At 42.4% G+C, this 25,960-nt stretch overlaps 1 protein-coding gene across 8 annotated transcripts in view; it reads left to right on the forward strand.

The window, feature by feature from the left end:
* Window positions 1-25,960, forward strand: part of TLN2 (talin 2) — a 509,872-nt gene that overhangs the window by 277,359 nt on the left and 206,553 nt on the right. For all 8 annotated transcript variants that reach the window (XM_055435636.2, XM_055435634.2, XM_055435641.2 and 5 more), the window contains 4 exons: window positions 20,855-21,026; window positions 22,739-22,836; window positions 24,303-24,432; window positions 25,306-25,458. In XM_055435636.2, the coding sequence (XP_055291611.1) occupies window positions 20,891-21,026; window positions 22,739-22,836; window positions 24,303-24,432; window positions 25,306-25,458 (517 nt within the window). In that variant the 5' untranslated portion in view covers window positions 20,855-20,890. The remainder of the gene's footprint in view (window positions 1-20,854; window positions 21,027-22,738; window positions 22,837-24,302; window positions 24,433-25,305; window positions 25,459-25,960) is intronic.

Here is a 25,960-nt window from a genome sequence, read left to right on the forward strand (position 1 = left end):
TTGGATTATAATTATGCTCCCCAAAAGCAAAACACATAGATGAGTTTGACTGACAGTTTCCCATGTGTCCCCCAGCTTTCTTCCCATAAGCTTCCCATCCCTTTCTGGTTCTGGTCCCTCTGGCTTCCCTAATGTGTCCTTTCTCCCAGCCCTGCTTCAGTCCTTCCTGGATTGTCATTCTGTTGCACCTGGTCCAACAGCCACCGTAAAAGGTGGAGACCCTCAGAGCAGCCCGGAGCCCACCCCATAGGTGCTCACCTTCCTTTCTTGAGGAAGGTAGAAGCCTAGGGAGGAGCTTGAAGCAAAGCCATGCCTCTTTGCTTGGAAGGCCCTTGAGCATGTTTTCTGCATTTTGAAAATCTGGAGGCAGGCAGGTGAGCACAGGGAAAGCCTAGCTCTTTTACTTGGTTTGAGTTCCTGCAGCCCAGTGTGGAGAAAGTGGTTATGCTTTTTGATGAGAGTTAAGTCTTTGGTTGACCAGAAAGTGGGAGGTTGATTATTACAAATGTGTGTAGTTTGGAGAGTACATAGAATCTTTTTGAAACATGGAGCCATGGAATTTTAAAATCAGAACCAATCTGGAGAAAGTGAAATAATAGAGCAGACTGGAGCAGGACTCTTATGTCTGGGGCCCTTAAGACTGTCTGATGAGGGACCAAGAGTTAAAGGCTGCAGTCCCTTGAGGACTTGATGATAAACAATGAGACTCGATGTGAGTTTTCAAGAAGTCTTGCTCAGTGAATTCAACTGTATGTCAGGATACCTTCTATAACACAACATCTATCATTCTTTTTAAGTGCGAGATTTTGATAGTACTTTAATTGTCATGTTTTTATATATGATATGTTGGTAATGATGATAAAACCTGTCAGTTGCAGCTTCATTGGGAGCCATGGTGATGTAAGCCCACAAGGATAACAATGGATGCTGCCATCAGGCCACCAGGAAACACAGTAGTCACATAAGTACTGATGAGAAGTTGTTTTCTCCTCTCCTCACAGCTTTTGAGACAATCACAGCAGCTGTTTTTAGGCCTTTAATCATTATGTGTGTGTTAGTTGCTCAGTTGTATCCACCTCTTTGCAACCCCATGGAGTGTAATCCACCAGTCTCCTCTGTCCATGGGGATTCTCTAGTCAAGAATACTGGAGTGGGTTACCATTTCGTTCTCCAGGTGATCTTCCCGACCCAGGGATCCAACTCAGGCCTCCTGCATTAACAGCTGGATGCTTTACATCTGAGCTACCAGGGAAGCCCAGATCATTCAAAGAGACACAGTGTCCTGCTGAAGACTTGTGCCACTCTGTGGGGCAGTGCTGTCTGGGTGGTCAGTTCTTGCCTGCCTATACTATAGGCCATTCCCATTCTAACTGAAGCACCCCCAGTTAAATTTCGCCTGCCAAGGACCCAGACTAATCTTAGAGCTCTTCAGGAACCTCGAGGACTCGCAGATACTTAGAGCCCTTACTTCATCCTCAGTTCAGTTCAATTCAGTCGCTCATTCGTGTCCGACTCTCCGCGACCCCATGAATCACAGCACACCAGGCCTCCCTGTCCATCACCAACTCCCGGAGTTCACTCAAATTCATGTCTACAGAGTCGGTGATGCCATCCAGCCATCTCATTCTCTGTCGTCCCCTTCTCCTCCCGCCCCCAAACTTTCCCAGCATCAGAGTCTTTTCCAGTGAGTCAACTCGTCACATGAGGTGGCCAAAGTATTGCAGTTTCAGCCTTAGCATCAGTCCTTCCAATGAACACCCAGGATTGATCTCCTTTAGAATGGACTGGTTGGATCTCCTTGCAGTACAAGGGACTCTCAAGAGTCCTACGATCACTTAAACACTGAGAGGACTTTCCTGATCAAAGTGACATCAGTTCTTATTCGAGACTCATCACCCTGTATTGCTTGTTGGGGCTCTCTTTGTCCACGGAGCAGCATCTGGTCCAGTAAATGGCACTCAACGGGTCTATGTGGGTAAATAAGTGGAGGAATGCTTCTTTAAGGATCGAGCATTTTGCACACAATTCAGTTGCAATAGCTGGCTTCCTGCCATAGTGAGAAGCAGATCCAGGGCTGAAACTTGGTTGCCTTTCTTTTTAAATTAGTTCTATGTAAGATTTAAGGACTAGAGTATCCATGACACCACCCTGCCTTGTCTAAAAATTTTTTGCATCTGAAACCTATCTGAGTCATAAAATTATCCCACTGACTACCTTTTAGGTAAGGGGGAGAAAGAATCACTCAATCACTCAAACAGGGTGTAGTAAGTTAATTTCTTATTGAGGAGTCATTACCCTTTCTACCCTGTCCACCAGCCAAATAACTATCAATTATCTGTCTTTGTATCTCTTTTGGGAGGTAGAATAACTTTCAGAATTCCACATTTTTTGTTTTTATCCAAACAGCATATTAGGTATTAATAATCATAGTAGCAGCTAATACTGTGGTTAGACTTTTAGAACAACAAGATCTTTGTTATTTTAAGTGAGTTTTGTGTGAGCTGAGACTCGGTGTGCATTTTAACTCTGGAATCGCAAGGTCACACAGGCCCCAAGTGGTGGTACTGCCACCGAAATCCATGTGTTCTAACTCCAAGACCAAATTTGTTTTCTACGTAACATGATTTGTCTCAATATTAGTCAGGACAGTGGTGGGGATATGCTTGAATTTGGCTGAAAGATGGTTATTTTAAATCTGAAGGAACTGGCCTAATTTTTTAACAGAACTATAAATTCTTGCTCCTCTGTGATAAAAAAGAAATCATATGGAGGAATTGCATCTGACTGTTTATCAAATAGTTCTGAAAGTCTGCCCACTGCTGTGGATAATGAGTAATTATGGGCCCTCCAGGAGCTCATCACTGTGTGTGAAAAGGAGGCTCAGAAACAGTGACTCAGTGTTCAGTCTTTATGAAATATCTACTCACCTCCCAGGCTCTGTGCTGGGCCCTGGAGGCATGGTGGTCACTAAGTCCTGGGAGGTGAGTACACTCTGAGAGAGGACTAGGAAGGGTGACGAGCTGAATCGTGAAGAGTCAAATTTCCTCTGGGGTTAAAGATGGTTAACACCATCTGGAGGGCTATTTTTCTCTCATCTACCCAAATCCTCTCCCTTATCTGCTCAGATCCTGTCCTTTGCTTAAGGCTAAGTTCACATCTCACCCTCAGCCTAATATGATTCTCAGCTGATTCTTCCCAAAGTCCTGTCTTCATCCTGTGGATACTTCTGGTCCACTTGTCATTGCATCTGCCTTTTTCTAGAATTCCCTGGTTACCTCACAGAGGAGTCCTCTCTCTGGTTATGGGTCATATGTACCCTCTGAGCATTTAAGCTCACTCAATGCAGGTCCAGCCGTGTTTCATCTCATTTTTCCCTGAAGCACTCAACAGTGTCTTATACATTATAAGTGATTGGTAACTAGTTACTGATTGACCAGTTAATCAGCCTCCTCTGATGCTTTCACCCTAGCTTTGGCATCTGACTTTTACTGTGTCTATGAGTTACTTGTGCCTTTGACAGTTCTACAACTTAAGCTAGTTGTGTTGAACCTGGCAGAGAGACTCTGCAGAATGTTGTGAAATTAACTCAGCTGAGGGATGGACTATTTAATGGGTGGGATTGGGGAGCTTCTTGTCTCTTTGTACAATGGATGGGATGATCTTAGAAGGAAGAGAGTCATTCTCTTTCATCAAGATTAGAGTAATTGAAAGTATTCTTTTGTTGTGGTTGAATTTATTTAAATTCATGAAAAAGTGAATAAGTAAAGAAGAAAAAAAATACCACACTCAAAAAATAGAATTTTATCACTCCAATAAAACACATCAGTTCAGTTCAGTCGCTCAGTCGCATCCGACTCTTTGCGACCCCATGAATCACAGCACGCCAGGCCTCCCTATCCATCACCAACCCCCGGAGTTCACCCAAACTCATGTCCATCGAGTCGGTGATGCCGTCCAGCCATCTCATTCTCTGTCGTCCCCTTCTCCTCCCGCCCCTAATCCTTCCCAGCATCAGAGTCTTTTCCAGTGAGTCAACTCATCGCATGAGGTGGTCAAAGTATTGGACACATAGTTTCTCCCGTATTTTCCTCTATGAATTCCAAGTTCTACTTGTCTTCGATCATACTATTCTTTCCACATTACAGTCTAGATTTGTTGGGTGGTTTTATTGCAAGGCCGTGGGCCTTGGAGGTAGGTATATCCAGGTTAGAGTCCCTCCCCTCCTGTCACCCCCATCCCCTGCCATCACTGCTACTCTTGTGACTTTACACAGAATATATCCATGTCCATGTGCCTCTGCATACGGCAGTAGCTTCATCTATGCCTTCCTTTGTTGTTATTGTTTAGCTACTAAGTTGTATTCGACTCTTTTGCAGCCCCATGGACTGTAGCCCGTCAGCCTCTTCTGTCCATAGGATTTTCTAGGCAAGAATACTGGAGTGGATTTCCATTTCCTTCTCTACAGAAACTTCCCGACCCAGGGATCAATCCTGCGTCTCCTGTATTGGCAGGAGAGTTCTTTACCACTGAGCCACCAGGAAAACCTATGCCTACCTTTACGTGTTCATAAAGAAAACATGTATTTACTACGCATTAGTCAGTTTGTCAAAATTGTACTAATTTCTTGCATTTAGGAAAGTGGTACTAGTTGAAATCTGAATTGAACCATAATTCTGTCTAAGTTTGCTGGCTCTGCCATAACACAGAAGCCCCAACTAGTGGCTTAAACAGTAGAAATTGACTGTTTCACCGTTCTGGAGACTGGAAGCCCAAGATCAAGGTGTCCTTCTGAGGGCTAGAGAGGGAGGATCTGTCCCAGGCCTCTGTCCATGGCTTGTAGTTGCCTGTCTCCCTGTGTCTGTTCACATTAGCTTCCCTCTAGGCAATGGCAATCCACTCCAGTACTCTTGCCTGGAAAATCCCATGGACGGAGTACGCTGCAGTCCATGGGGTCTCTGAGTCAGGTCGGACCCGACTGAGTGACTTCACTTTCACTTCATTTTCGTGCATTGGAGAAGGACAGTGGCAACCCACTCCAGTGTTCTTGTCTGGAGAATCCCAGGGTCGGGGGAGCCTGGTGGGCTGCCATCTATGGGGTCGCACAGAGTCGGACACGACTGAAGAGACTTAGCAGCAGCAGCAGCATCCATGTCTCTGTGTTCAAATTTTCCCTTTTTATAAGGATACCCGTCATTTTGGATTAGGGCCTGCTCTAACAACCTTATTTTAACCTCAGTTATATCTATAAATACCCCTTCTCCAAATAAAGCCATATTCTGAGATTCTTAGGATCAGAACTTTAACACATGAGTTTTAGGTACGGGGAGAGGTGGGGACACAATTCAACCCATGAACATATGTTAGGTATTGTGTTGGAGGACAGGATGAGTATCAGTTTTATAAGCCAATACTGAAAGATGACAGAATTTGTATCATAATTCCTGTTGATGAGGCACTGTAACTTTCAAAGCCAGAAAACACTTCAGTCCTGCCATTTCTTTAGAGATCCTTAGCCTTGGTTTCCCTCTCTCTTGACTGGTCTCTATATTCTTCTGTTGTTTATCCCCCTTTAGCTTAAGTTTGGAGAAGGCAATGGCACCCCACTCCAGTACTCTTGCCTGGAAAATCCCATGGGTGGGAGGAGCCTGGTAGGCTGCAGTCCATAGGGTCACTAAGAGTCAGACACGGCTGAATGACTTCACTTTCACTTTTCATTTTCATGCATGGGAGAAGGAAATGGCAACCCACTCCAGTGTTCTTGCCTGGAGAATCCCAGGGACGGCGGAGCCTGGTGGACTGCCATCTCTGGGTCGCACAGACGACTGAAGTGACTTAGCAGCAGCAGCAGCTTAAGTTTTGTATATGTTCTCAGAATTGTTTTCCAAATAGTCTAGGTTATAGAGAACTGTCTTAAAACCATATTTAAAATGCTATACTATGCTTACCCATGCTGTCAAGAGTTCATCATTTCATGTCATAACCCTGGGGACATGTTCTTTTCTTTCTCATGCTCTTAATGAAGTAATATTTATGTACACAGACTTAAAATTAGATTTAGTTTTGTCATTTGGAAATGTAATGTAAATGTAAATCTTATCCATCACTCACTGATGAAATTGGCAAGACTTTTGATTTGGCTTTATTTTTTTAAGTATAGGGAAATGGTGCTCCATCATAGCGCTTCAGTTTTGTTAATATCTTTCTTGTAATTCTAATTCTGTCTACTGGACGGTTTTAGAAACTTGGGCTTACGGAAAGCAGAACACTGATATTGACCATGCACATCCATGCTGTTTTCTCCAGTAAAGTCGAATTATGTCTTTTGTCTGTTATTTCCACTATTCGCAATATATTTTTAAATGTATGTTAAGCATCCATCTTTCCTCCACCTCTTTTCTGTAAAACTGGTTTATTGCCCATGCCAGCTATTTTTCCCCCATTCATGCCTTTTGTCTACTTTGTCCTTTGATAGAGTCCTTTGCAGCCTGAGCCCTTGCTGGTAGAATCATTCTGTGCAATGGACTGCACCATAAAAATCTAAATTGATTTCTGGCTTTTCCTGTTGTTAATGCCTATTCACTTAGCTAATCCATAAATCAAACCACTAATATCTGTACATTCAGATTTCATTTTTCCTTCTTACCTTAATATCTTCTGGGTTGCTTTTTAAAAACATTGATGATTCCTTTAAAGAAAAAGCTAGCTTAAGAAAGTCTGAAATAAAGAACAAGAATTTTTAAATAGAAAAATCTTTTTACAGCCTTATTCATAATAGCAAAAACGGGTAACTGATGTACACAAAAATGAAGATAGAGCAAAGTAAATCAGGATGCCTTGCATTGCAGTGTTACACATCTATTTAGTGTTCCTAAACACTTTGCAATACTGTGGAAAATGATGATTGTGTAATTAAAATGGGGGGAGCGTCGGAATGCAGAATTCCAACCTACATAAAATTACGCATAAACAAAGAAAGGAGGTGTGTCAAAATGTTAGCAGTGCTCATCTTTGGGTAAGACAGGCCCGACAAAAAGTCTGGATTCAACCTCCCCTTGCACCTGTGTGAGCCTGTTGCTTAGGAGACATAGCCTCTTAAGCCTGATTTTCCAGGGTAAATAAGGACTCTCTCATTGACTAAGTCAAGTGTTTAGTTCAGTGTATGACATGTAATACTACAACCAGTAAAAATCCAGTTGTTCATAAAAAAAAAAAAATACACAGCTCATGCATTGTACTACTCTTCTAACACAAGCCCTGCATTTATTTTTCCCTGTTTCTTTCCATTTTAAAAGCACACAGTTGGAGGCAGAGCCCTCAGCAGTGGCCTCTGTCAAGCCCCATAACCACTGTGTCCCAGTTGCCTTCCCTGGGTGAAGCCTAAATTCCTTAGCTTGGGGTCACAGTGAAGATTCAGTGACTATGAAAAGGGCTTGGAACCAGTGCCAGACATATAATCGCTTCTATGTTCCTTGCTATTCTTTTTGATTTAAGAAATTTAAAAAATAAATGAAGGCAGGGAATTCAGAAGAATGGGAAAGTTAGAGCAAAGATTTATGTATTTTGTAGAGAGCTGAGCTGAATGACGTCTAAGGCTGAGATTTGGGATACCACAGGCTATATTAAGTGTAACTGAAACATTGCAATTTTTAGATATAAAACAAGGGTGATCTTGGAATGAATAACCATAGAAAATGGAGAACCTTTGGAAAATCTAGTCTCATGAGTAAATGCTGAGATTGGTACTCTGATAATATGCTGATGGACTTTGACTCTCCAGAAATGTAAATTTTAGTCACATCCCTTGGTTTGTTTCCATTCTCCAAGTAAGTGCCAGATTTTTAAGTCTGGGCTGTAACACAAATGCACTGCAGATTTATGGTTAATGGATTAACATAAAGAAACAGAAATAATATGTTTTTAATACTCCTTTTTCTTCAGAATCCATCCTTGCCAAAACCACGCACTATTACCTTTTTGAATGATGGATGATGCTGTGGGTTTGTGGCCAGGAATTCACTGGTCTGAGGTCATTGGTGAAAACCCTGTCAGTGAAAGAAAATGGAGCTAGGAAGTGGGAGATTTTCTTCAGTTTCTTAAGTGAAACCAAGCATGATGGTCTGTATTGTCACTTTACACCTGAAGTGCACACTTGGCAGCCACCTTCAGTCAGGTGTATGCTATTTTAGCATTAAATTCGGCACAAGCTTGAGAAAGATGACCCGAGGGGGGACTTGTGTGAAGTTCCTTTCATACATTCTTCCAGATTCAGTCAGAAACACACTGAATATATATTTTTTCCATATCATTGTAGAACAAAGCCCTCTCCTTTTTTTCCTCCCGAGTAAAGCTATTCTATCTGTACCCATTCCAGGGGTGTGTCCCTTTAGTGACAAAGCTTGTGTTTATCAACATCAGCAGTAGCCTCAAGAATCACTTTCTTAGGATTTTACAGGCGTGTCACTAGGGTCAGAAGAAATAATAGGATGTGTTTATTCCCAGTTAGCCAAATGAATAGTAAATAATTCACAGTTCTCCTGGTCTTGACCTTCACTTTTGTTTTTCTTCTATTCTTTTTCTTAGACCTGACCTTTCATTTCTCTGTCCTATTTCTGTAAACAGCTTCAAATCATTTGTATGAGTTAGGATATAAAGGAATTCAAAATCAGAATTAAATGGGGAGACTTCTAGGGACTTCCTTGGTGGTCTGGTGGCTGAGACTCTGAGCTCTCAGTGCAGGGGGCCTGGGTTTGATCCCTGATCAGGGAACTAGATTCCACATGGCACAACTAGCAGATTCTCATGCTGCAACTAAAGCTTCTCTGTGCTGCAACTGAGACCCTTTGCAGCCAAATAAATACAGAGAAATATTTTGTTGAAATGTCGAGCTTTCTTCCTTACTTGTCAGAGGAAAGACTGATAGGTAACATGCGAAGGGACTGAGATTTAGAGATGATTTATTCAACTGTCTTGGTGAGCATAGGCTGACAAGTGGGATTACTGGAAAACCAGCACTGCCTTCTTAGCAGTCTGATGGGAGACAGCAGTATATGCCACACACGGGCCAGGAATTCACCTACCCTCCAAGATCCTTTGTCTCCATCTGTGAAATGCAAAGCAAAACCAAACTCGTTTTCCTTTGTAACCTGTTGAGCACATCAAGTGAAAAGACACCTGTGCAAGTGCCATTGACTGCTCCATGCCAAATGGACACAAAGCATAGCATCTCATGGTTGTTCCAGTGTGGACTCCCTGCTGAGAGGGCTACAGGTGAGAATTCTGAGAGCCTAGGAGAGGAGAGGGTTTCTGCCAACTGGAAAGACCATAGTTTCTAGTTTCTGGAAAGACTAGTTTCTAAGAACAAAGCTTTTATTTTTTAAAAGATTTATTTTTTTGGCTGTGTCAGGTCTCAGTTGTATCATGCGAGATCTTTCGCTGCAGTGCACGGATTCTCTGAGTGTGGTGTGCAGGCTTCAGCAGGAGTTGTGGCACACGGACTCTCTCATTGTGGTGCATAGTGCCTTGTACGGGCTTAGTTGTCCCTTTGCATGTGGCATCTTAGTTCCCCATCCAGGGATCGAACCCATGTCCCTGAATTGTAAGGTGAATTCTTAAGCACTGGACCACCAAGGAAGTCCCCTCAAAGCAAAGCTTGATGCTGGTGAATAACTAGGAAGAATGGAGAAGCATGGTGGTGCATGTTTAGACAGATGTATGCCACAAGGCGAAAATAATTGAGTTATGCAGGGACTGAAAATACATTTGTTCTGTTAAAATGAAGAGTTCTTACAATGCGAGTCGGGGCTGCAAATGGGTGAATGAGGGGCCTAGCCCTTTGAACTAAGCAGTTTGGGCCTGATTGCTCATATAGTTCAAAATGTTGTATGTATTAAAACTTGCCTCTAAGCAAACTACAACTCTATGAACATGTCATTGTATGTTTTCCTTCCTTTTAGCAGGTCTTCTTGTGCTTCTCTGCTTGTTGACCTTTTTCAACAATGTCAGGTTCTGGATTGATTTGCAGTAACCTATCCCTCCCTCCTCAGAATTTCCTGGTAATTAGGAATCATCTTTAGTAATGAGCAGCTCTCATCTCATTTACTTGAGAGGTTCTGAAATGTAACTTATTAATACAGTGATAAATGTAGGTTTCTGCTTTTACAGCAAAGTTTATCTGGACACAAATCATTATGACCAACTATGTACTTAATGATGGAGTTTCAGGTGCCAGTGCCAGGAGCTATCTGGGAATTGGAGGGTGAGTTGGAGGGATCCTCAGAGGACTCTGACCATACCACGTACATAACCAGCTCTGTTCATTGTGGTAACGTGGGAGCTCTGCTTTGTGCTTTGCTACCAATGTGACCTTCAAAAGATCTGTTGGTCTCAAGATTATAGTTTCTTCATCTAAACATGGAAAATAATCTCAAAGATTTTTTTCTCATCCTTCTGAATTTCCCATTGTAGGCATTCTTTGGTTCTCTTGGTGAAATTAAAAATGCTGACTTGTACCTCCAACTGTGCATTAAATAAACAGGTATTGAGCCTTCCTTTCTGGCAGGTACCTGAGAAGGGATCCCCAGGGATCTTCCAGTTGTTCCCAACTGATGTGTATTTGGTTCTTTCTTTGTTTCTCATTTTCTAAAATGGAGAACTTCATCTTGTGAGCCATGGAAGTTAAGTTTCTGTGGTCAGTGTAAACACTTGTGGATGAGTAGGAATATTTGGGTCTACTGGATGTTTGCTGTCTGTTCATCCTTGAGTCATGCTGTGAGTGTGAATAATTCCTAATGACTAATTTAGAAAAAACATCTGTCTTTCCATGGTGTACCTATTAATTCCACAAACATTTATCAAACATACTTGTGGGTACTGTGCTATGAGCTTGAGAGTCATAGGTGACCATAATGATACAGACACTTGCATATACCCGGTAGGCTCACTATATGGAGTCTGAATATTCAAGGGGAGCCCTAAGGTACCTAACAGCCCAGGAGAACAGGTGAAGTACAAGACCCTGGCTTTTGCTTTGGAGGCACCTCTGGGTAGCTGTGACTGCCCAGATGGGTTCTTACTTGTCAGATGAGCTTTCCTCATTCCTCCCTTGCAGGAGAAGGAGAAGAGAGAAGGGGAAGCTCTTTCCAGGGCATTTCTTTAATAGCAGAATTGTTCATAGGAAATACAGCTTTTGTATAGACCCACATTTTATGCTGACATTCGGTTATGTGACGCATGCTATTACTAAACAGAATTGTATTTTGCCTGCTGAGAGAGGAGCAGACCTACAGAACAGGTGAGATGCAGCAATCATAATTGGGTACAGCAGTCGTCCAGTGGGTCAGAATGGAGTCAGTGGCTGGAGGAAGAGGCTGGGATTGGTGGTTAGTTCTTACTCTTTTTCATATCAAGGACTCCATTGAGGCGTGGTGGCCTGGCCTTGTGGTCCTGCCTGCTGAGTGCCACTCCTCTACTGTCTAGCAGGGTGCAGAGCCAATGACATCTCATATAGGTCACCCTGGGCAGAGGACATTGACGAGCCCTAGGTCATAGGCCTACTGTGATGCCAACCCTGCTCCAGAGGGTGAGATTCTTTTCCCTTTGGGCTCTTGGTATGAGGGAATTCAACCAACATCCAAGAGCAACAGTCCAGGTACTAGCGGTTATCTGATGCTCAAAAATGTTCATCATCACAGCTCATCCCGAGATAGTTCTGCATTTCGAAAAATCGTGTTGTATGATTTGAATAAAGATGAACAGGTTTACTAGACAGTAAGCTCTAACTAGGCAGGAATCATATATGGCTTTGCTTCCCTAATACCTGTAAAAGTATTATTCAGTTCAGTCCTGTCGCTCAGTCGTGTCCGACTCTCTGCAACCCCATGAATCACAGCACGCCAGGCCTCCCTGTCCATCACCAACTCCCGGAGTTCACTCAAACTCATGTCCATCGAGTCAGTGATGCCATCCAGCCATCTCATTCTCTGTCATCCCCTTCTCCTCCCGCCCCCAATCCCGCCCAGCATCAGAGTCTTTTCCAGTGAGTCAACTCCTTGCATGAGATGGCCAAAGTATTGGAGTTTCAGCTTTAGCATCAGTCCTTCCAATGAACACCCAGGATTGATCTCCTTTAGAATGGACTGGTTAGATCTTCTTGCAGTCCAAGGGACTCTCAAGAGTCTTCTCCAACACCACAGTTAGGTTGGTGCAAATGTAGTTGTGATTTCGTATCGTGACTTTTAAATCATTATAACTAGGCTCAGACACATCTTTATTAATCAAAATAGGAATCATTACAGTCAACAAATTTTTGTCAATGAGAAATAAGTTTGTTTATTCCTATAGCATAAAAATTCATGCTTCAGTATTCATTGAACTCTTGGAAAGCATTTTATGCCTCCTGCTGGTGGTGAAAGCATTTTTCCTGCAAAAAGTTGTCCAGATGCTTGAAGAAGTGGTAGTCAGTGGGCAAGAGGTCAGATGAATATGGCAGATGAGGCAAAACTTTGTAGCCCAATTCCTTAAACTTTTGAAGCATTGGTCGTGTGATGTGCAGTTGGGCATTGTCATGGAGAAGAATTGGGCCCTTTCTCTTGACCAGTGCTTGCTGCAGGTGTTGCAGCTTTTGGTACATCTCATCAATTTGCTGAGCATGCTTCTCAGATGTGATAGTTTCACCGGGATTCAGAAAGCTGTAGTGGATCAGATTGGCAGCAGATGACCAAACAGTGACCATGACCTTTTTTTTTTTTTGGTGCAAGTTTGGCTTTGGCAAGTGCTTTGGAGTTTCTTCTTGGTCTAGCCACTGTGCTGGTCATCACTTTTTGTTGTGTAAGATCCACTTTTCTTTGCATATCACTATCCAATAGAGAAATGGTGCATTGTTATTGTGTAGAATAAGAGAAGATGACACTTCAAGAGGACAATTTTTTTATTTGAAGTCGGCTCATGAGGCACCCACTTATCAAGCTTCTTCATCTTTCTCATTTGCTTCAAATGCCGAATGACCTGTAGAATGGTCAACGATGAGTTCTTCAACAACTTCCCATGTAGTTGTAAAAGGATCATCTTCGATGATGGCTCTCAGTTGGTCATTTTCAACTTCCAATGGCTGGCCACTGTACTCTTCACCTCCAAGGCTCTTCTCTCTTTTGCCAAACTTCTTGAACCACCACCACTGCACTGTATGTTCATTGGCAGTTCCTGGGCCAGTTGTGTTGTTGATGTTGCAAGTAGTCTCTGCTGCGCTAAATCCTGTTTTGAACTAAAATAAGAGAATTGCTCAAATTTACTTTCTAACATCTTTTTCCTAGTCTAAGATAAATATAAAATACACAGCAGCTAATAAGTCATTAGCAAAAAAGCATAAAGTGAGAAATACACATTAAAATGTTTTAACATAACCACATTTATTTATGAATGTATTTCAATATCAAACAGCAAAGGTCAACAATGTAAAACCATGATTACTTTTGCACCAACATCATAATATCTAGTGTCTGACAGATGCAAACTAAACAATAAAGTGAAGTTTGCAGCTTAGGCAGTGACTGAACACAGTATGTTGCTTCCAGTGTTTTCCCAGCTACCATGACTAATAAATAATAACAAACCTTGACCCAGTACTTTCTGTGTGCCTTGGAGATGTATGAACTTCTTTAGTTCTCTAGCCATCTTAGAGGTAAATTTATTATTGTCTCCTATTTCAGAGAGAAGACTGAGGCAGGTGGCACTTAAATGACCAGCTCAGGGTGGCAGCTGGTAAGGCAGGGGTGGGGGGCAGTGGGAGCACTTCGTGGCCTTCACTTACCAGGGCAGAGATCCAAGGGGTGATTGCTCATCTTGACCAATGGTGGGTGTGCTTTCAGAGAGGAGGAGTTCTGGCTGAGTCAGGCTTGTTTGTCCCAGGGTGTCCTGGGGCTAGTCTCAAGCCAGCACCGCTGCCATCACGCTGGGCTGTGTACAGCTCTCTGGAACTGAAAAGTGTTTACTTTAAAAGGAGAGATGTCTGGGCTTCATCACTGGTTCCATTGGCTCATCTTCCACAATGGATGAAGCAGAAGGGTTTCTGTCTTGGTCCAGGCAACCTTCACACACACAGGGCCAAAATCGTCAGAATGAGAAGAGATTGTGCAAAGGAGAGTAATGAATGTTTTATGCCTTTATACCCTGTCTTTTTTTTTTTTTGGCTTCACCATGAAGCTTGCAGGATCTTAGTTCCCCTACCAGGGCCCACGGCATTGAAAGCACCAAGTCCTCCTAACCACTGGACTGCCAGGAATTCCTATGCCTGTGTTTTAGCAAAAAAAAAAAAATGAACATGAACTTAAGGTCCAACTTGATAGCAGACATTCAGCCTGGGACAGGAGAAGAACAAGGATCAGTTCAGTTCAGTTCAGTCGCTCAGTCGTGTCCGACTCTTTGCGACCCCATGAATCACAGCACGCCAGGCCTCCCTGTCCATCACCAACTCCCGGAGTTCACTCAAACTCAGGTCCATCGAGTCGGTGATGCCATCCAGCCATCTCATTCTCTGTCGTCCCCTTCTCCACCTGCCCCCAATCCCTCCCAGCATCAGAGTCTTTTCCAGTGGGTCAGCTCATCGCATGAGGTGGCCAGAGTATTGGAGCTTCAGCTTAGCATCAGTCCTTCCAGTGAACACCCAGGACTGGTCTCCTCTAGGATGGACTGGCTGGACCTTCTTGAAATAGCGGTGAATTAGACACTACCAGGGCTGACAGAGATAGCACACATGCTCAACTCTCTGTCTTCATGGAGCCAAATGAGAAGAGAAAGCCTGGTCATGTCTCCTAGGCTCCCATCCTGGAGGGCCAGGAATTAGCAGGCAGGCTAAGAATACAGAAAATTGGACAGCAGGGTCAGTTGTTGTCAGAATCAGTGCTGCACTGACCTGAAAACATCACGGTGGAGAGGGAAAGTCAGGTTTTATCAAGTGTGATCAGAGCTGCCTATTTTTCTTTGGGCTTGAGTGGGTCTATAGAGTCTTCTCAGGGGTGTTGAATATATACCCATCTTTTGCTGACATCTCTAGGCTGCTTTATACTTTAAGCCTACTTTCTTTTTGCTGTAAGGCAGGACACTTTATTCCAACAAATGTCCATTCTGCACGTCTGTCATGTTGAGAGTAGGGCTAGGAACATCTCACTGCTTTGCTCCTGGTGGGATGGTGACTAAATCTCTATGCACTTTGGTTTCAAAACCTCACTGAGGGTTTTCTGTGTGTGGGATCCTCTTGCGTGTTACTAGTAAATATGTATACAGAATTTTGTCATTTCTAAAGCATTTTATGTACATAATTTACATTTTAAAAAAATATTCCCATGCAGGAAATTGTCTGTCTTATTTCATGCTTTCATGGTTGGGAACACTGAGTCATAATAAAACAGAGAGCCAAGACTAGTAGAAGAAATTGGAGCCTTTTAGTTTTCAACCACTGCATAGCTCTTTCAGGGTTACTAGTTGGACTTTTTTGTATTTTTGTGTAATGTGTCCCCATGTAGTAAAACTGTTGGTTTTTGCAGTGATTGTTTTGAGAGGGTAGAAAACTTGAACACGGATCAAGTAATGAATCTGGCATCCCTTGTTCTGTTGAACTTCTGTCCTGAACTAAAGAGACTGGCCTCCATCATGAGATATCAGGATAAGGAGATGGGTAAGAGTTGGCTGAGCATCACGTGTCTGCTGGCTCCTTTCATGGGAGTTGGTCACTTCCTGCTCTCTGAAAAGCCGAGAGAAAAGGTCCAAGGTATCAACAGGCTGGGATTGACCCTGAACCACCTGCTCCCGTCCAGCACCCTTTGCTTGAACCAAGACTTACCTAATCCTACCCTGTCCTCTCACACACATGTGTGCTGCAGCGTGTGTGGAGAGGCACCCATCTCCAGGAAGTGCACTTAGCTCTCCCGGGACTGCCCCTTGGGCTGTAATAAGGGAGCAGCCAGGGCTATACAGATACTCTGTAAAGTTTGCAGCACGCATGTGATGAATTGCGTCTGGATGAAAAGCCTTCAAAGCATAAATGAGAGCTACTTCCTGTCCCTCCACGCCTTCCAGCGGGTCTCTGTACTCTATGTGCCAGTCCTTCTCCTCATCTGTCTCGTAAAGCTGCTGCTCTGGCCTTTCCCGCTCCTCTTACCTCCGCTGCTAGAGACCGCCAAGCTGTCCAGTTCAGCTGTCCTAGCTCAGTGCCCCTCTTCCTGAACTGTGACTGGCGTTTAGCCCAGGTGGTCGCTCCCTCCTGTGTGATCCACCCTCCCCTGCCTGCACTCCCTCTCCATAATCCTCCCTCCCCCACCACTGGGCCTTCTTGTGGTCCAGACCTCAGGTCTGTTTCCTCTCTTGCTCACTTCCTAGATGATCTTTCTAACCCCAAGGATTTGACTATGATGACTTATACCTCAAGTGTTTTAAAAAAATATTTTATATGTATGTGTGTGTGTGTGTTATGTATCTGTCTAGCTACCTGGCTGTGCCAGCTCTTAGTTACAGCACGTGGGATCTTCAATCTTTGTTGCAGCACGTGGGATCTTTAGTTGTGGCATTTGAACTCTTGGCTGTGGCAGGGGGGATCTAGTTCCCTGACCTGGGATGGAACTCGGGCACCCTTCATAAGAGTGTGTGAAGTCTTAGCCACTGGACCACCAGAGAAATCCCATACCTCCAGTTTTGTATTGGACTCCGCTCCACATCTCACTGAATACATCCCATAGAAACTCATTAGTGACTTTTCACTCCAAACCTGTGCCCTCCAGCAGCTTTCTCCTCCTCAGTCAATGGCTTCTTCATTTTCCCAGTTGTTTTGGATAGAGACGTTCCTTCACCGTCAGTTTTTTCTTCTCTTCTTCCCTTCTGTTTCCCCGTGTTCTGGGCTTCTCTCCCACGTTTCTCGTTGATTCTGCACCATCTGTCCTGGAGCCCCCAGACCTCCATTTGCCCCTTTCTCCTCGCTGCCCTAGTGTCTTCTTCCTGCTGAGCTCCTGTGTGGTCTGTCCTGCTGCTCAGTTCTGCTCTCACCCCATTGTCATGGCTCTGTCTTTCTGTGATTGAGTCTTTCTCTGCTTGGCTGCAAAGACATTCATTTACTCTTCAGAAAATCCAATGATTAGGCTGCAAAGAGACGCTTCATGCAGGGACACTTATATTGTACTGTTTCCTGTTCCCAGGGAATGAAAGATGTTAACCATCCCACTCTCTCTGGTGTATTGTATAAACAGCATCCATGATGTCATTGAGTTCTACAGTCTTTCCCACTGACTGTTACCACCAGCCATGCTCATGGGGCTTTCCTGGTGGCTCAGATAGTGAAGAATCTGCCTGTAATGTGGGAGACCCCGTTTTAATCCCTGGGTTGGGAAGATCCCCTGGAGAAGGGAGTGGCTACCCACTCCAGTGTTCTTATCTGGGGAATTTCATGGACAGAGGAGCCTAGCAGGCTGCAGTCCATGGGGTCACAAAGAGTTGGACACAACTGAGGCACTTTCATTTTCATTGCTCATGGATCTCACAGGTTTAGGAATCCCCATAGTTGTCACTAGCCGCAGGGGAAAAACTAACCCATGAAGTGGTCTACATCACAGCAGATTTGTCAGTTTATCTCTAGAGTTGTTTTCATTGAAGTATAGTTGAGGTACAATATGATGTTAGTTTCAGCTGTACAGGATAGTGATTCAGTATTTTTGTGGATGATACTCCATTATAGGTTATGGGATAATGGCTGGAATTCCCTGCGCTATACAGTATATCTTTCTTGCTTATCTATTTTATACATAGTGGTTTGTATTTGTTAGTCTCACAACTTTAATTTGTCCCTCTTCTTTTCTTTTCCCCTTTGGTAATCACAAGTTTTCTTTATCTATGAGTCTGATTCTGTTTTGCATATACATTCATTTGTATTGTTTTTTAAATTCCATGTATAAGTGATACCATACATTTTTATTTCTTCTAATTGGAGAGTTGATGTATTAAATATGCCTATAAAAAGAGTTGAGTTGAGCCTTTAATAGGCATACTGCATTTTATAGACTTTGTTTTATTGTGCTTTGCAGATACCACGTGTTTTGTTTGTTTGTTTTATAAATCAAAGGTTTGTGCAACACTGAGTCAAACAAGTCTGTCAGTGTCACCATTTTTCCAACAGTATTTGCTCACGTCATATCTCTGTTTTCCATTTTGGTAATCCTAACAGTATTTCAAACTCTTTCATTATTATATTTGTGATGTGACTATTATAACTGTTTGGGGGAACTTTGAACTGCACCCGTACATGAGACAGGGAACTTAATTGATAAATGTGTTCTGACTACTCTACTGACCTGCCGTTCTCTCATCTCTCTCCCTCTCCTCTGGCCTCTTCTATTTCCTGAGACGCAGCAAAATTGAAATTAGGCCAGTAAATAACCCTACAGTGGCCTCTAAGTGGTCAAATAAATGGAAAAGTCTCACGTCTCTCACTTTAAGTCCAAAGCTAGGAATGATTTCATTAGTGATAAAGGCCAAAACAGGCCAAAAGCTAGGCCTTTTTGCCAAGCAGTCAAGTTGTAAATGCAGAGGAAAAGTTCTCGAAGGAAATTAGAAGTGCTATAGAGAAATCCTTTGTGAAAGGAAGGGTCAATCAATACAGCAAAATTCACTGTCATTTTAAGCAGTGGCCACAGCCAAACTAATCTTCAACCTTACCACCCTCATCAATCAGCATTCATCAACATGACCTTCCACCAGCAAAAGTTACAACTTGCTAACAGCTCAGAGAGTGGTTAGCATTTTTCAGCAATAAAGTATTTTCTGATAGAGTATATGTATTTTCTTTCCAGACATAATGGTATTGTACACTAATAGACCACATTATTGTATAAACGTGACTTTTCATATGCACGAGGAAACCAGAAAAATCCATGTGATTCACTCCATTTCCATATTCCACTTTATCGTGGTGGTCTGGAACCAAATCTGCAACATCTCCAAAGGATGCCTGCATATATGGCTTTGCAAAACCTTAGTATTGTAGATGGAAAGCCATCAGATATTCTGAATAATTCAGTCTAGCTAATGACCAGACTAGAGTCAATTAATCCCGTTTAGAGCAGATTGTCAGCAAACACTGTTGTTGTTTGTTAGGAAGTATATCTTGATATTTCTCAAGTAAGAAATATTTTCATGTTTTCATGGACAGAATTCATGCAGAAGGTAAGCAGAGGTCAGAATGACTTTACAGTTGGACAGACCAAATGGCTGCTGCACGAGAGTGTGTGTACACCCTGCCCATGGATACCAGAGCTTCTGTTTAAAAGTGTTCTCCATAGCCAAGTGACCAGAGTTGCTTGATATTAGGAAGCTAGTGGTCAGTGAGGCTTGCTGAGAAGCAGATCGAGGCTCCCACCCCAGGCCTTGCCTGGTCAGCCTGTTGCCCTCTCTGCCTGTGGCCACCTTGTTGCTTCTTAGGGCTTGCATTCTCAGAGGGAAGTGTGGTGCTTACTTCCTGTCGATTCTCTAATGAAAGATAAGAAAGGAGTGTGAGCTTGCCACTCCTGAAGGTTTGTTGTCCATGCCATTCTAGGATTCTAATAGCTACTCGCTGCGAAGTGCCTTATTTTGGTTGCCAGAATGACAGTGAGCTGGGTAAGTCTGGGTGGCCCCTCAGGTGCAGAGAAGTGTCTCCCTTTTGCACCCAAGGCCTGCATTGATAGAGACTGGACTGGGCTGGGTGTCAGGGGTAAGTTTGGCCAAGGAATAGAACAGGTAATTGAAATAACCTAGAAGCCATCAACTTGGAAAGTGCATTTAATGGTTGGATTTAAAATGGCAAAAGAAGGCTTTTGTGAAATAATTCAAACCTAGCCTAAGCACCTATTTTTAAAGCCATGGAACTGGGTAAGAAGTAAAATATCCCAGGCTTTTGTCTGAATGAAAGAACAACTAAATCATCTTTTTCTCTACATTGAGACCCCTGAAGAGTGTGAAGCTGCCTGGCACACTGAGTGTTTAAAATATCTCACTCTGGCCTCATTAGTGACGGCTGTGCATTGGCCTGGCATTGATGTCCGCTCAGGATTCAGTTCTTCTATGAATTATGCAAGGCAGACAGCGTAGTTCTCTTGTGAGGAAATGGAAGCAGAGTGGCCAGTTGCTATCTCCTGGGGATGGGTCTGGGCCTACAAGCCAAGTCTTCTGGTACAGACGTGGTGCAGTTTGGCTGTGAGAAGCACCCCCCAGAGGGCAGAGGTGCTTCTTCTCTGTGCCCAGGAGCTGCTGGGGAGGGAGCCCTGTGATTGAGGGTACTGACAGGTATCTACAGGAGACAGAAGTGGGTGCTCTGCCTCTCACCTGGAGGACATTCACCTGGGAAACTTCTCTCTCCCTTGGGAAAACCCAACAGCTTCCTCAGCCCCTCAGACAGGAGAGAATCTGCCTATAATGCAAGAGACGCAGGTTCGATCCCTGGGTCAGGAAGATCCCCTGGAGGAGGACATGGCAACCTACTCCAGGATTCTTGCCTGGAGAATCCCATGAACGGAGGAGCCTGGTGGGCTGTATAGTCCGTGGCAAAGAGTTGGCCACGACTGACTAACACTTGGAAAAACCCCAAGTAGGGAGCAGGCTGAGGAAGGAGCCTTGGTGAACGCCCATAGTTCCTCCTTCTAGGAGGCTCTCCTTGCCACGCTGTGGTAACTCCAAAACTGTATTCTAAATTTTTCAGAAGTTATTTTTTAATTTGTAGTTTTGTCCAAAGCCTTCTCTTTAATTGCCATTTTATTCTTTTTCGATTGTTAAAGCTGATTCAGAGTCTAACTTTTTTTTGGCCAGTTATCATGAATGTCACGGTTTGTCCCTTTGTGTTTTCCAGACACTCTAAGTGAGAGTCCTCAAATCTCCTGGGAAGATGGTGGCTCTGTCCTTAAAGATTTGTGTTCGCCACTGCAATGTGGTGAAGACCATGCAGTTTGAGCCATCAACGGCTGTGTACGATGCATGTCGAGTCATTCGAGAAAGGGTACCCGAGGCGCAAACTGGCCAAGGTAGGTCCTTGGTTATTTGCTGGCTGCTTGAAATGTGTTTGTATGTTTTACCCTTGGTAGCTAAGGAAACAGAGGCTCTGCATATGTGCACAGGTCAGCTAGTGTATATGTTTCAAATGAAATTCTTATCCTGGACCTTACTCGCCTCGTATGTAAAACTTGTAATGACATCATTGTAGTTCTGCCAGTGAACCGGCATCATCATCATGTCCCTTTCATACTTCAGCAACATGTTCTGCAGTTTACAAATCACTTTTTGATATAAAGGCCTATAGAGTACAGATGAAGTTGCTTTAACAGTTATGCTTTTGTGTATCCTGAGCCCTGTTTCTACTGCCAGCAGCCTGAAGAAGACTGGAACTGCCATTAGGACCCAGGGCAAGCATCATATTTCAAGTACTTTGCAGGGGCTTCTAATCTTTATCTCAAAAAAAAAAATCTTAAAAAAAATTGTGATACATGTTTTGTTTAATGTTTGGTTAAACCACTGACCACAGTTAATCTGAGTTTAAACAAGTCAGTCATACAAGTTTATTTTCCATTTCCCTTTGTCTTCTCTCTACATTTCCTTCCTTTATTTAGTGTTTGACTGATGCATAAGAAATTGAGGTTACTCCTGAATTCATAAGCCGTTAGTGTGAAAATGGAATAAAACTTTACTTAAAAATAGGAATCATAAAAATCAAACATTCAGAGACAGTTATTGTTAGGCATGGGTCTTCTTGAAAAGTTCTGTTACTCACAAAACCATGAATCTTTTGGTCCAAAAGCAATGTCTATATTATTCAAAACACTGGTATTTGTAGATTAACCCTCCCCTGCAAAAAAATAAAGTTTGCCCAGGTTCCCAAGTTCTGGTTATCCAATCATATCTGATGTTTTTACTTTTCTGTTACTGTTTATTCTCAGACTTTTTTAAACTTTGTTTGAGTTGGATTGCTATAAAGCTCTGGTGAAGATACAAACCTTTATAGATCTTGAAGTTGTTTTTCTAAGAAACAACAGGAGCTCTGGCCCTCATCTGGGTCTCTGAGGTTTCCTTGAATCACATTTAGGAAGAGACAAATCTTGAGACAGGAAATGATACCGCTTTCCTCCTGCCTCCACCATCTTGTACTTCCTGGGTTAGAGTAAGGGATTTCTGTGAAGAACACAGGGTTTAACTCTCCAACTTTACTCATAACTTGATGGTACGGGGAGCAGAGACTTCACCTGATGGGGAACTTTCTCTTTTATTTTGTAATGCCATGTGGGGGTGATAGAAGGATTATGCCAAGTATAAAGTCTCGATCAGCCCCTCTTTACCTAAGTGGCCTTGGACTTGAGTGATTATTTCCATAGTCTCTCATGAGTTCTTGGCCTGACTGTTAAAGCACATGGTAGGAAACAAAAGCCCAGTTCAGTTAACAAGAAATTTAGACTGCTTTGTTTCTGGCATTTCCCTAAACTTTAGACACAACTACTGCCCATTGGTTTTAAGAAACCTGAACCTCGTATGTGGGTGTTGGTTTGGCAGCTCAGCTCTTATTCTCAATCTGTTTTAGTCCCAGTGGGTGCTCATGTTTTGAGAATGAAGTATTTCTCTGGTGAAGGAGACTGCCTCCCCCACCCCCACCTCCCATCCTGCCAAGTCAGCGGATTCAAGGGCCTGGAAGTCAGTGATGGGTTCATCACCACTTTACCTTTTATTTTTCCTTCTGTTTTTCCTCCAGCTTCTGACTATGGGCTATTTCTCTCGGATGAAGACCCCAGGAAAGGAATTTGGCTGGAAGCGGGCAGAACACTGGATTACTACATGTTGCGAAATGGGGTATGCTGTTGATCTTTCTTTGATTTTTCATCACTTTGTCCCTAGGCCTTCCATAGAAGCCAACATGATTATGCTTCAAAGAAAAGAAGAGATTAGAAAATCTATTTTTATTTCAGAGCATCGTTTAATAGTTTTGATGTAATGTATTTTATAAAGTCTGTCCAGGTTAGTGATAGGAAATATCAACAGTCCAAATTCTTGAAACTTCACAGAGTAATTAAAGCAGCATGAGGCTATGATTTTAAGCTATTTCTATTTCAGTTACAGCAGATCATTCTCATGATCATGCCGCTGTTGGACCTTTGTAGTTATGAAATAGAGCATCTTCCTCTAAGTATGTAGGAAGTCCCCTGGTGACTGGTAATAGAAAGTAAGGGTCCAGAGGGAACAAAGAAGTTGTTCATTCTGTCTATCAAGCTATCAATCTATCTACCAATCCTAAGGTTGTCAGAGGTTAAATCATAACCAGTGTTTTGCTTTTATAAAAAGTTCATATTAGCTGTGTTTAATCACTATCAGTAATATTAACAACAAAAATGGTTGTGTTGTGGAAGTAGGAAGAAATAATGAGTAAAAAGTAATGAGTAACAGGAAACCATATTCAGTATCATATAATAATGTATAATGGAAGATGCCCTGAAAAAATGTACATTTGTAACTGAATCACTTTGCTGTATACCTGAAACAATATGTAAATCAAATATACTTCAGTTTTTTTAAAATGTGTTATATTCTGTTCAACTTAACTTCTGAATATACTGGGTTTTGATGTACAGAATATACATATCAGATTAATCAAACTTCTGAGATATACTGGATTTTGATGTACAGAATAGACATATCAGATTAGTCAATGTTCCATAAATGAGAGTAAAGTATGAGATGCCAGTTAATTTTCCTTCCATAGTTCTATTTTTAAGAAGTGTAGTAAAAGAGAAATCTCTTATTTAAACATAACTCTCAAACTTATTAACTTTTTGGTCTTGCCATTATTGTGAAAACCACTTTTATGGTGATATACAATTACATGAAGAATTATGGGGGCATTATTTATGTCCTTTATGACATATATATACAATTCGCTTATTACTGTGTAAGAGACCACTGGACAAGCACAATCTCTTCAAAAAGCAAGTAGGCATTTTCCTTTGCTAATTCTCATTACAGCAGATCATTCTCAGCCTTTCAGAAGGACATATGCTACTTTGACTTTACAGAGGTTCATTTTCAGTAACTGTGAGCTATAAGTAGTACTTCTGGGTGTGCAGTTTTACTATCAGATTTTAAAGAAATCTTTATGTAAGCAGTTTAGCACTGGAAATTCTGTATAGTGGCAAAAATCTTGTGAAAAATTAGAAGGAGGGAATCAGAGGGAGCTAGAGAAAATTCTTTTATTAAAGAGAAATGTCCAAGTTTATTACCTAATTTCCCATGAAACATAAAATGTTTGCATGATTTTGCTCTAGGATATTTTGGAGTATAAAAAGAAACAGAGACCTCAGAAAATTCGGATGCTCGATGGATCCGTGAAGACGGTGATGGTGGACGACTCCAAGACGGTCGGGGAACTCCTGGTTACTATCTGCAGCAGGATAGGTGAGCATTCACATGCCAAGCTTCTGGATTTCGCTTTGTTTTTAATAACACGCCTCTCCGTTTTTCACCCACTTTGGGTGTCTGGGCAATTTTGAACATATCATAACACATTGACTTTGGCGCAATCCCAGGAGAGTGTGTTCATTTTCCTGATTTGCAAACCGGCTAACTGGTATTGTAAACACTTAAGCGTCTCTCTGTGTCACAAGTGAGAGCTTTTATTTCCCTTTCAAAATAAAACGAATTCTCAAATTGAAAATAATATTTTTGAAATCATATGGTTCGGGCTCCCACCCATGACTAGGAGATTCTGTCTAAGCATCACTGACCCCCATTACCTCCTGAAAACTCATGGGGACAGCCTGTACAATCATATTAGACATTGCCTCCCCACCTTGCTTCTATTCGTCTCCTCAAAGAACAAGTCTGTCTCCTTTCTATTGGGTTGGCCAAAATGTTCGTTTGGTTTTTTGGTTACGTCTTACAGATGTTGCAATATATGAACCCTCTTGAATATCTGAAGAAAGTGGCCTTTCCTGTCTTATTTTTCTCATCATGAACATGAAGCTCAGGTCCTTCAGACACTGCTTGTTTGACATTGTCTTACCTTCCTCTGTCCTATCTCTACTTTGTTCTTATTACTCAGGAGACTTTAGCATGACACTGCAATGTGATTTAACTAGTGGAGGACCTTCCTTTGTGGCTAGTTACTTGATGTATGCTCCCTGGAGTGACCCTGACCTTCCACCTTGGCAAGGTTTCTTTCTGTCCTTCCTTCCCAGGGACTCTTTGGAGTATTACAGGCCCCAGGACGAAAAGGACTGATGGCAATGTAGTCACTAATCTAATTCTTAAACTCACTGATAATTCTAGGAATTACGAACTATGAAGAATACTCTTTAATCCAAGAAACAATTGAAGAAAAGAAAGAAGAAGGGACGGGTACGCTAAAAAAAGACAGGACACTGTTACGAGACGAGAGGAAGATGGAGAAGCTGAAGGCCAAGCTTCACACGGATGACGACTGTGAGTGTCCAGGGAGGAAGTGTGATGTGGGCACATGGGCTGCCCGGCCTCTCTCCTCTCCCATAATTTGTCTGATCCAGAACAGGGGTCTTTATTCCTTTATTTTATTTCATCTATGAACATTTGGGTCTATGTCACTAAAAGAAAAAGACCCTTAAGGGAGAAAAAAGTGATAATAGCATTTCACACCTAAAAGGTAATCTTTTAATGTCAAATATATGCATCATGTTTACAGTTTCTCCATGGCCTTCTAAAAAATGTTTTTTGTTAGCAGTTTGAACTAGGGTCCAAATAAACTTGGATGATAGGCTGCTTAACTCTTTTAGTCCCAAGGCTTTCTCTCCATCTCTCTTTTTTTGCCTTGTAATTATTGAGGGGAAAAACCTGGATTATTACTTGTATAAAATTTTCTACATTCTGGATTTTGTTAGATGCCTGCCGTGTCATCTAACATGTTCGTATGTCCCTTTTAATTCCTGAGTTCTGGAGGCTTGATCAGATA

The sequence above is a fragment of the Moschus berezovskii genome, chromosome 9, assembly GCF_049115385.1.
Source record: "Moschus berezovskii isolate FMDL1 chromosome 9, NW_MosBer_1.0, whole genome shotgun sequence".
Lineage (NCBI taxonomy): Eukaryota > Metazoa > Chordata > Mammalia > Artiodactyla > Moschidae > Moschus > Moschus berezovskii.